Source organism: Eleutherodactylus coqui, chromosome 13 (assembly GCF_035609145.1).
Source record: "Eleutherodactylus coqui strain aEleCoq1 chromosome 13, aEleCoq1.hap1, whole genome shotgun sequence".
NCBI lineage: Eukaryota > Metazoa > Chordata > Amphibia > Anura > Eleutherodactylidae > Eleutherodactylus > Eleutherodactylus coqui.
Genome location: NC_089849.1, coordinates 123,171,009 through 123,183,404, shown reverse-complemented (window position 1 = coordinate 123,183,404; position 12,396 = coordinate 123,171,009). Strand labels below are relative to the sequence as shown.

The following is a 12,396-nucleotide window of genomic DNA, read 5'->3' as shown; positions in this document are numbered from 1 at the left end:
TGTAAATATAGCCCACAGTCCCATGTAAATACAGCCCTCCAGCCCCTGTGAGCTCCTCACCCCCCTCCCTCACCAGTACACACATGTAGATGAGCTCTGGTGCTGCTGCTTCCTGTCACCCCGGAGGCCCCGCCCATCCTGTGACATCATACCTACCAGGAGCCACTCCATTCTAGACAGGCCCATCCATATATAAAGGGAGCGAGGCCGGTGGCTGCGGATGACTCTAGGTGATGGTGATATAGGGCTGATGGCGGGAGGGGGCACAGCTGTGTGTGTGGTGTGCCCTGCAGATAGTGCCATGGCCCCCATGTAGGGCCGGTGGCTGTGGATGACTCTAGGTCAGTGACAGCGAACCTTTTAGAGACCGCGTGCCCAAACTGAAACCCAAAACCCATTAATTTATCGCAAAGTGCCAACACGTCGTGGGGGGGGGGGCTTATTACAACGTATGATTTTACCCCCATCATCCTAAAAAGGATCGGGCCGCTTCAAAATAGACGGGGTGCAGATTGTGACTGCTTTTTGGATGCGGAAATACTGCGGAACGTCCTCAGCGGAAAATACTGCGGCAAATTCTGCAGCATATCCTCATCTAAAAAGCAGTCAAAATCTGCACCCTGTCTATTGTGAGACAGCCCTGCCCATGTCCGCCACATGTAAACATACCCCAGTGGTAATAGTGACCCCCCCAGCAGCCCCCAGTGTAATAGCGACACCCCACGGCGGCCCCCAGCGTAACAGCGATATTCCACGGCGGCCCCCAGCGTAACAGCGATATTCCACGGCTGCCCCAGCGTAATAGCAACATCCCACAGTGGCCCCCAGTGTAATAGTGACATCCCACAGTGGCCCCCAGTGTAATAGTGACATCCCACAGTGGCCCCCAGTGTAATAGTGACATCCCATAGCGGCCTCGCCTTCACTCCCCACTTGGTCACTCATAGTTGTGGTGCGCTCACCTCCTGCGGCTCAGCCTCTGCAACTCCCAGCCTTGCTGCTGTCCTGTATGCCGGGGCCGCTGGCCAGGCCCTGCGCTGCCTGTGGCGGCGCCCCCAGCCAATCAGAAGCTGGGGGCGTAAATCAGTTGCTTGACAGGTGTATTATGTCGCCACCCCTTACTTCCGGTGGCGATATAATACACCAATACCGAGGAGACGTCGGTGGAGGAGGATCCCGGCTGCACACTGACGTGACAGTGTACGCCTGGAACAGGGCTACTAGCAGCGCAGCTGGGTGAATGCCGTCAGGGGAGCTGCGGCCCCTGCCGGTATTCACAAGTGGTTAGCAGCCGATGGCGGCGCGTGCCAGTAGAGAGGGCTCTGCGTGCCACCTCTGGCATGCGTGCCATTGGTTCGCCACCACTGATCTAGGTGATGGTGATACAGGGCTGATGGCGGGAGGGGGCACAAATGTGTGTGTGCGCGCAGTGTGCCCTGCAGATAGTGCCATGTCCCCCCATGTAGGGCCAGCGGCTGTGGATGAATCCGGCTGATGGTGATATAGGGCTGATGACAGGAGGGGGCACAGCTGTGTGTGTGTGTGTGGTGCCGGTTGACGGATAGTGCCATAGCCCCCCATGTAGGGCCGGCAGCTGCGGATGAACCTAGGTGATGGTGATATAGGGCTGATGGTGGGAGGGGGTACAGCTGTGTGTGTGTGTGGTGTGCCTTGACGGATAGTGCCATGGCCCCCCATGTAGGGCCGGCGGCTGCGGATGGATCTAGGTGATGGTGATATAGGGTTGATGGTGGGAGGGGGTACAACTGTGTGTGGTTTGTGCCCTGCAGATAGTGCCATAGCCCCCCATGTAGGGCCGGCGGCAGTGGATGAATCTAGGTGATGGTGATATAGGGCTGATGGCGGGAGGGGGCACAACTGTGTGTGTGTGGTGTGCCCTGCAAATAGTGTCATGGCCCCCATGTCGACATCCCACAGCGGCTGCGGATGACTCTAGGTGATGGTGATATATGGCGGGAGGGGGCACAGCTGTGTATGTGGTGTGCCCTGACAGATAGTGCCATAGCTCCTGGGACATCCTGTTGTGAAACCTTCTCCTCTCAGTAATTGGCCTCACAGATGCTCTTCAGGCTGAGGAGACACAAATTACCACAGAGTCCATAGTAACAGCCAGCTCTAGGACCTCCAGAACCTCTCAGCCCGCTAGTGAGGTCACTAGGCCATCTATTTTTACTGGCCAAAATAATGAATCCCTGTTAGCCAGATACAGCCCAATGCCAGGCGGCCACGGCGTAAAATATAAGAAAACCTCAACTAACCGTAGCCTATCACAATATAACATATCGGGGGGGGGGGGGGGGGGCATTAATTTACATAACATAGTACCAATGTAAGGCTGAAAGAAAGCCCCCGTCCATCCAGTTCAGCCTTTTATGCTGCAATGTTGATCCAGAGGAAGGCAAAAACCCCAATAAGGTAGAAGTCAATTTTCCTCATTTACGGGAAAAAAAATCCTTCCTGACTCCAATCTGGCAATCGGAATAATCCCCGGATCACCGACCCTTCTGAGTAATCAGTGATGTAACATGTAATATTGTAACACTCAAGAAAGACGTCCAGAATCTGTTATATGGTATCACCAACACTGCGTCCTCAGGCAAAGAGTTACATAGTCTCACTGCTCTTACAGTAAAGAACCCCCGTCTATATTGTGTAGAAACCTTCTGTCCTCTAGACGTAGAGAGCGCCCCCTTGTTATAGTACTGGGTATAAACAGATGATGGGAGAGATCTCTGTACTGACCCCTGATATATCTATACATAGTTATTAGAGCGCCCCCTTGTTACAGTCCTGAGTATAATAGATAATGGGAGAGATCTCTGTACTGACTCCTGATATATATATACATAGTGATTAGAGCGTCCCCTTGTTACAGTCCTGAGTATAATAGATGATGGGAGAGATCTCTGTACTGACCCCTGATATATCTATACAAAGTTATTAGAGCACCCCCTTGTTACAGTCCTGGATATAATAGATGATGGGAGATATCTCTGTACTGACTCCTGATATATATATATATACATAGTGATTAGAGCGCCCCCTTGTTACAGTCCTGGGTATAAATATATGATGAGACAGATCTCTGTACTGACCCCCGATTTATTATACATAGTTATTAAAGCGCCTCCTTGTTACAGTCCTGGGTATAAATAGATGACGGGAGAGATCTCTGTACTGACCCCTGATATATTTATACATGGTTATTAGAGCGTCCCCTTGTTACAGTCCTGGGTATAATAGATCAGTATTCTTGTATCTTGACGCCACCAGAAGCTAGGGGTTTAACAGGGGAACACCCCTGTCACACCTCTAGCTTCCGATTGGCTAGATTCAAGAAGGTCCTAGGAGCAGCATCTGGAAAACTTTTAGTGTGCTCTGGAGGGTTAGGGATTGGTGTTTCAGACACAAATACTAATCCCTATTCCCTAACCCTCCAGGGCAGGGTAAAAGCAACGCACAGTTTTGTCGGAGAACATAGACCCCGTACCCGCTGCCGGACAAGTCCACCGCTCTTCACAAAGCGGGTAGCGCTGCTGCTAAGCCGCTGGCTGCAGGACCTGTGAGGCTGAGCAAGGGGACAGCGTGCAGCCAATCACGAACAGGGGGTGTAAACCCCCTGTCAAGAACCCTGTATCTTGACCAGTACTTCCGGTGGCGTCAAGATACAAGAATACCTAACAGATGATAGGAGAGATCTCTGTTTTGACCCCTGATATATCTATACATAGTTATTAGAGCGCCCCCTTGTTATAGTCCTGGGTATAATAGATGATGGCAGATATCTCTGTACTGACCCCTGATATATCTATACATAGTTATTAGAGCGCCCCCTTGTTACAGTCCTGGGTATAAAAGATGATGGGAGAGATCTCTGTACGGACCCCTGATATATCTATACATAGTTATTAGAGCGCCCCCTTGTTACAGTCCTGAGTATAATAGATGATGGGAGAGATCTCTGTACTGACCCCTGATATATCTATACAAAGTTATTAGAGCACCCCCTTGTTACAGTCCTGGATATAATAGATGATGGGAGATATCTCTGTACTGACTCCTGATATATATATATACATAATGATTAGAGCGCCCCCTTGTTACAGTCCTGGGTATAAATATATGATGAGACAGATGTCTGTACTGACCCCTGATTTATTATACATGGTTATTAGAGCACCCCCTTGTTACAGTCCTGTGTATAATAGATGATGGGAGAGATCTCTGTACTGCCCCCTGATATATCTATACATAGTTATTAGAGCGCCCCCTTGTTACAGTCCTGAGTATAATAGATGATGGGAGAGATCTCTGTACTGACCCCTGATATATCTATACATAGTTATTAGAGCGCCCCCTTGTTACAGTCCTGAGTATAATAGATGATGAGAGAGATCTCTGTACTGACCGCTGATATATCTATACATAGTTATTAGAGCGCCCCCTTGTTACAGTCCTGAGTATAATAGATGATGGGAGATATCTCTGTACTGACTCCTGATATATATATATACATAGTGATTAGAGCGCCCCCTTGTTACAGTCCTGGGTATAAATATATGATGAGACAGATGTCTGTACTGACCCCTGATTTATTATACATGGTTATTAGAGCGCCCCCTTGTTACAGTCCTGGGTATAACAGATGATGGGAGAGATCTCTGTACTGACCCCTGATATATCTATACATAGTTATTAGAGCGCCCCCTTGTTACAGTCCTGGGTATAACAGATGATGGGAGAGCTCTCTGTTGTGATCTCTGATATATTTATACATAGTTATTCGGTCACCCACCAGCCATCTTTTTTCTAAACTAAATAAACCCAATTTTGATGACCTCTGTGGGTATTGCAGTCCGCCCATTCCAGTTATTACTTTAGTTGCCCCCTTTGTGCCCGCTCAAGCTCTGATATGTCCTTCTTGAGTACCAACGCCGAAAACTATCCACAATATTCTATGTATGGTCTGACCAATGACTTGTAAAGAGGATAACAATGTTCTCATCATGTACCCCTAGAGCTCTCCTGATGCACCCCATGATCCTATTTGCCTTGGCAGCAGCCGCCTGACACTGGTTGCTCCAGTTGAAATACAGTTAACTAAAATCCCTAAGACCTCCATGTCAGTGTTTCCAGTGGTTTCCCATTTAGTGTGCAATGGTGACATGGATTTCCCTCCACATATGCAGAACCTTACATTTATTAGTGTTTAACCTCATTTACCACTTTTCTGCCCCAACTTATCCAGATCCTCTTGCAACTGCATTCTGTCCTCTCTTATGTTAATATCTTTACATAGTTTTGTATCATCTGCAAATATTGATATATTACTGCACAATCCTTCTATCAGGTCTTAATAGACTCATAGACTGGTAGACTTGGAAGGGACCTCCAGGGTCATCTGGTCCAAACCCCTGCTTAGTGTATATATTAGAAAGAATAGGACCCAATACTGCCCCCCATGGTACCCCCACTAGCAATGGTGACCCTTCCCATACTGCCCCCTGTGGTACCCCACTAGTAACGGTGACCCAATAAGAGTATGTACCATTTATAACCACCATGTACTTTCTATCACTGACCAGTTACTTACCCACTTACACACATTCTCCCCCAGACCAAGCGTTCTTATCTTATGTACCAACTAGAGATGAGCGAGCACGCTCGGATAAAGCAGATATTCCTATTTAGAATATAAGGCTTATTTTCCTAATTATGCCTCATTTCTTATCTTTTCTTTGTTATCTTGAACCAGTACATATTGGTCACCTGAATTGAGGTTGTCTTCTCCCGTAATGAGGATGGAGTCTACCAGAAGTCAGATGACCGGAGTGCTGGATCTTACACTGGAGATCATCTACATGCTCACCGGGGAGGTAAGGGATTCTGGGAAGATTCTCCCATAGGTTAAATGTGCTCCAAACTTCTCAGCTTCAACTTGCATATTGTACAACCCACCTATTTTACACAGCATTCAGTGATGTACACAACATGGTCCATGTCACAATTGATGTATTCATTCATTTGTATGTGGATATATTGTCGTTATTTTGGAACGTCTATTATGCCTCCCGATGAAGGAGGAGTTTGTGCAAGTCTCCTCCATAATCCAAATTCCAGACCCTCTCAATACCATAAAACCTAAACCTACAACCAGTGCAAAAAAACACCAATATTGTATCCAGATTGTGTTCTCGCAATTGTCTTGAATGCAGAGTAGTGTTTGGCCACCATAGTGGCCCAGAGTATGTTTAGGAGTTTCTGCCACTGCTTGGGTAAGGCATGCTGGAATTTACAGGGGTGGATCAAATCAGGGCAGCACTTGGAACTGTGCGTTTAAAAGCCAGACGTTCCAAAATAATGGCAATATATCCACATCCAACATTAAAGAATGCATCATTGTGACACAGATCATGTCGTGTACATCACCGAATGTGTCATGCATCGTGTACAGTCCGCAGGTTGAAGTGGAGAATTTCGGAGCACATTGCAGACATAATTGCGTTTTCTCATGGGAACGTTTCTAGAACAGCATAGAATTTCATTCTAACACATAATGGCAACTTATATGGAGGTTTTACGGTATTGAGAGGATCCAGAGGCCGGATGACGGGGATATTGTTACAAACGTCACCTTCACAAGAGGCAGATTGAATATTTCAGTTAAAGGGGTTGTCCCGCGAAAGCAAGTGGGTCTATACACTTCTGTATGGCCATATTAATGCACTTTGTAATGTACATTGTGCATTAATTATGAGCCATACAGAAGTTATTCACTTACCTGCTCCGTTGCTAGCGTCCTCGTCTCCATGGTGCCGTCTAATTTCAGCGTCTAATGGCCGGATTAGACGCGCTTGCGCAGTCCGGTCTTCTTCTTTTCTCAATGGGGCCGCTCGTGCTGGAGAGCGGCTCCGTGTAGCTCCGCCCCGTCACGTGCCGATTCCAGCCAATCAGGAGGCTGGAATCGGCAATGGACCGCACAGAAGCCCTGCGGTCCACCGAGGGAGAAGATCCCGGCGGCCATCTTCAGCAGGTAAGTAAGAAGTCACCGGAGCGCGGGGATTCAGGTAAGCATTATCCTGTTTTTTGTGTAAACCGCTGCATCGGGTTTGTCTCGCGCCGAACGGGGGGGGCTGTTGAAAAAAAAAAAAACGTTTCGGCGCGGGACAACCCCTTTAAATTGTATTATAAAAGTGATGTTTTAGATGATTTGTTGCCGCTATCAAGTAAATACTTTGTTTCTGGTATTAGTTTGGCTGCTATTAGACAAGGTATGATTTAGACTGATGTAGTGATTGGCTGGCTTTGATTTTAACATGCCTTGGTTTCATTTCACACATCTCTAGATTAGCAGCGTTGTACGGTTGGACCCCGTAGACCTTTTGCTCCGATCTCTCTTTTTCAGGGAAGCTTTTTAACCAATAGAATAAAGTAATTCATTTTTTAACTGGATGGTGGTGCTGGAATCACTTTGTCTGGTTGCCCACTGGAACATCCCAGTACCCTCTTGATGCCATCAACAGCAATGAGCAGCAATGCGGTGGATACATTTTCTGTGAGCTGACCACATATCCCGAGGAGTGGCTATCAATATCTTATGGTCCATTTACACGTAACGATGAACGCTCAAAAGGCGTTCAAATGACCGAAAATGAGTTATAATTATTACATGTGAACGCGGGCATCATGCCCTTTTCGTCTAAACGATGATTTTAAGGTGAACTTAAATTCCATCATTCAGCCACAGAGATAAAGTGTGTCTCAATAGACTGCATGCTATGTTCTCCTTGGGAGCCAGGAGATTACATTGTAACCTGCTGGCAGCCCCAAGAAAAACAATGCAGCTGTATGCACAGCTGGGCGTTTGATTAATCACAAACTGGGCTCTGCAAACAGCTCCTGGAGGCCCTTTTACATGCAAACGAAGATGATAAAGTGTTAATGGACATTAGTTGCCATTAACACTTTATGCAAAAAGATTGCTAAAACTTTCAATTATTTGAAAGATTATTTTTGCATGTAAATAGGCCTTTAGTCCTAGAAAACCCCATTAAATAAATACCTGTCTAAGGTCATCTAACTGATTGAATGTTAAGTATTTTATGGCAGGGAGTGGTTCAGTATTCATTCACTGTCTTTTCATAGGATTATGCAGTTGTGAAGAAGACCTCTGGAGAACAGAAGACACATATTTCACATCGCCCAGAAGAGTTGAACAGGACTCAGAGTTCTATTATGGGACTTCCACACAACTCCTTTCTGCAAGGCAGAAGCAATGACAAGAAGATTCTGGAACTCGCCAACAAGATCATTCATCTACTGACTGGAGAGGTGAGCGGCGCCGGGGGTGTTGGTGCATTATATATTACAACGTAGACGTGTTTGGTGAGATTATCACTGTATACATCTCCCTACAGGTGTGGCAGTATTTAGAAGGACATACAAGTCTTTACAAGTACATAGTGATGGAGGATCGCCAGCTCCTCACATCATTTGGTAAGAAGCAATTCTATTGCCATCATAAAGGTCAGGGAAACGTCTTGCCATAAACGTATAGTAAAAAATTAGTAGAATCCCATATTACTGCCTTTTGGAGTGTTTTTATAGCAGGTTTTTGTGAATTGTTAGCAGTGTTAGTGTTTTACAAACTAATTTTAGAATTAATCTATTTACCGAAATCGTTATATCGGGTGTTTATTATTAATTTGCTTTCCCTCTACGATAGATTTATCTGAGCCCGAGAAGAACAAAGAGCTAGGACTAGACGAAGATTGTAATTTAGTTGATATTGAAATGTATACACCCACAAACCAGATGCACATTAAGGAGGAACCAGACTCATGTGATTGGGGACACGCCGCAAACAATTGTGCACACACCCATTCTACCTATTTTAAGGTGGAACCGGCCTCCCGTGAAGAACAAGATCTTACCAGCCATGATCATACCACATCCAAAGATCCTACACAGCATGATCCATCTCCTGAGGTTAAGAAGGAACCGGGTGGGAATGCCAGTTTTATAGATTCGGACATCTATACGCCTCGGGGTTGTGTGGAGCCGGATTATACAATGACTCCTATTGCAGGAGATTTTGCGAAGGGTTGTGGAACTCATGAAATAGATGGTAGTTTCACTAGTCTTTCTGGTGTTGATGAGCAGCATTCACAAAATAAGATATCTTGTATGTCGCTTTTGGCAGCAAACCAAAGTAACACAACAGGAAAGGAACAGTATTCATGTTCTGGAGATGGAAGTTTGTTTGATCAGTCAAATATAACAAACCCCCCCAAACCGCAACCAAGAGTGAAGACTTTTACTTGTCTTGTATGTCATAAATGCTTTAGTACTAAACTGGGTCTTTTTAGACATCAAATAACCTTTAGACACCAAATCGGCCAAGAAAAGGAGGGTAAGAATTCTGCAGATTTGGTTCCAGATCAGATTATGGATGGAAGACATCGGAGGTATCAACATCAGACATTTCTAGCTGGTCAATCAGATGATCAGCAAGCGCTCAGCAATGTGGTTTGTGTGGAGTGTGGAGAAGCGTTTGTCTTTAAGTCCCAGTCAAACCTTACCAGAAGGCTTCCATCTTTGGAGTGTGGGAAATGCTTGGCCAGCAGCTCCCGTCTGGCTGCCCATGAGAAGCCCTTTGTGTGCACTATTTGTGGCAAGCAATTTGCTAAGAAATCCACTCTCTTCATCCATCAGAGAATACACACAAGAGAAAAACCCTACTGCTGTCCAGAATGTCAGAGACGGTTTCCCTGCAACTCGCAGTTAATCATACACCGGAGAACGCACACCGGGGAGAAGCCGTATTCATGCTCCGAATGTGGCAAAGGCTTTATCAGTAACTCCGATCTCCTGCGGCATAAAAGAATCCACACCGGAGAGAGACCTTTCAAATGTTCTGAGTGTGGAAAAGGTTTCTCCCAAAAGCCACATCTTCGAGAGCATCAGAAAACACACAGAAAGTAGATCTGGGTTCGGCTAACTTATTTGTCCACTAAAATAAATGTACCTTTATTTCTAAAAATATGGCTGAAAAAAAAATGGTGGTGGTTTATACATTCCTGGAAAGGGTTAATAATGGCTCATACATGCCATCGTCAAGCCTTGTTCACGGAGGCTTTAGAGCTTCTTAGTGCAGAGCCACAATACAGACTTCGGCAACAAGCTATATACAGAGAATGCTCCTAGGGAAGAATACCTCCGCTCAGATGGCATCCGACATAATGTGGCACAGCATCTTTTTGTGTGATTCACCAGAGGAAAACGATGCCTCCATAAAAGTTTGAAAGCACACGTAGAAGTCTATGAGAGCAAAGGGTGGGAGGGGGAGAAGAGAAGCAGGGAAACACACAAAGGGACCTTGCCTGCAGTTGGTGGTGATTGTTTACGTCGTTATAGCTACTGAAATAATATGTACATCGGTCAGTACTAGAGATGAGCGAACACCCAAATGCTCGGGTCCGCGTTATTTGAGTCAAGCTTTTCGTAAAATTCGAGAGCTCTACTCGAGTAACGAACCCCATTGACTACAATGGGAGACTCGAGCATTTTTGAATGAGGGACGCCGGGTGCCGAGCTTTTTTTTTTCTTGGTTCGTGTTCTCTCTCTCTCAGATGATGGCTTGTCTCTCTATAGAGAGTTAGGGAGCAAAATCTGCCGTTTTCTCCTGGTGCATTGTATGGAACATGGTATAACAGCAGGCTCCTGCCACTAGCTTCGAGAAAGCTAAAAATTAGATATACAGCCTGCAGAGGGGAAAACTGGTGATAAATGCAGGATATAAGCTACGTAATTGCCAAAAAAATTGTGTTGTCATGTTCACACGGCGGCTTATTCTGAAAAGTCAGGTATGCTTTAAGGCTATGAACATCTTTTGAAGTAGAGCAAATCTATATATATAAAATTGAATGTATGCGTGTATGCGTGTCTGTCTGTCTGTGTGTCAGTATGTCTGTTTGTCCTTTATGCGCTACTACACCATTCATCCGATCGCCATGAAAGTTTGGGAAGTTGTTGAGTACACTCCTGGGAAGATTATTGGCATAGTACAACTATCCTACGATAAATGGTGCGCGTGCGAGCGTCGTCGACAGTTATGCACCCCCCCCCCCCCCCCACGTAGATCGTTTGATTTCCATCACTGCCACTAATTCTCTCACTTTGCAATGTCGTAGAAACTTGAAATTTGGCACAAGCATTGATTATGTCATAAATAGGAAAAGCTAATGGGTCCCAACTCAATAATTCAATTCTAAGCGCCAAAGAATTAGCGTCCAAATTTTACGTACAGAATGTAATTTTCACACTTCCCAAGGTCATAGAAACTTGAAATTTTGGCACGAGCATTGCTTATGTCATAAATAGTAAAAGCTAATGGGTCCCAACTCCATTATTCAATTCTATGCGCAAAAGAATTGGCGTCCAAATTTTACGTACGGAATCTAATTCTCTCACTTCCTGATGTCATCTAGATATATAAAAACGAATGTATGTATGTATGTCTGTCTTCGCAGCAACGCGCAACGGGTAAGCTAGTCTATATATATAAAATTGAATGTATGCGTTCTGTGTGTCTGTCTGTCTATCCTTTATGCGCTACTACACCATTCATCCGATCGCCATGAAACTTTGGGAAGTTGTTGAGTACACTCCTGGGAAGATTATAGGCATAGTACAACTATCCTATGATAAATGGCGCGCATGCGAGCATCGTCGACAGTTACGCCCCCCCCACGTAGATCGTTTGATTTCCATAGTTGCCACTAATTCTCTCACTTCCCGATGTCGCAGAAACAGGAAATTTGGCATGAGCATTGATTATGTCATAAATAGGAAATGCTAATGGGTCCCAACTCGATTATTTAATTCTATGCGCCAAAGAATTAGCGTCCAAATTTTACGTACGGAATGTCATTTTCTCACATAGAAACTTGAAATTTGGCACGGGCATTGATTATGCCATAAATAGGAAAAGCTAATGGGTCCCAACTCGATTATTCAATTCTAAGCGCAAAACAATTAGCGTCCAAATTTTACGTACGGAATTTAATTCTCTCACTTCCTGATATATATAAATGAATGTCTGTCTGTCTGTTTGTCCTTTATGCATTACTACACCATTCATCCAATCGCCATGAGACTTTGGGAAGTTGTTGAGTACACTCCTGGGAAGGTTACTGGCATAGTACAACTATCCTACGATAGGTGGCGCGCGTGCGAGCATCGTCGACAGTTATGCCCCCCCCAGACAAAGATCATTTGATTTCCATCTCAAGCACAAAAGCAAAAGGCATTACGAGCAACGGGATGAGTGTTCAACTACAAAATAATGCATCCGCCGAACGTTTCACAAGAGAA

At 45.4% G+C, this 12,396-nt stretch overlaps 1 protein-coding gene across 1 annotated transcript in view; it reads left to right on the top strand.

The window, feature by feature from the left end:
- Positions 1-10,916, top strand: part of LOC136588096 (gastrula zinc finger protein XlCGF53.1-like) — a 31,817-nt gene extending 20,901 nt beyond the window's left edge. The window contains exons 2-5 of the mRNA XM_066587053.1: positions 5,777-5,897; positions 8,167-8,352; positions 8,439-8,517; positions 8,747-10,916. Coding sequence (XP_066443150.1) covers positions 5,817-5,897; positions 8,167-8,352; positions 8,439-8,517; positions 8,747-10,005 — 1,605 coding nt within the window. The 5' untranslated portion in view covers positions 5,777-5,816 and the 3' untranslated portion in view covers positions 10,006-10,916. The remainder of the gene's footprint in view (positions 1-5,776; positions 5,898-8,166; positions 8,353-8,438; positions 8,518-8,746) is intronic.
- The last annotated feature ends 1,480 nt before the right edge of the window (positions 10,917-12,396 follow it).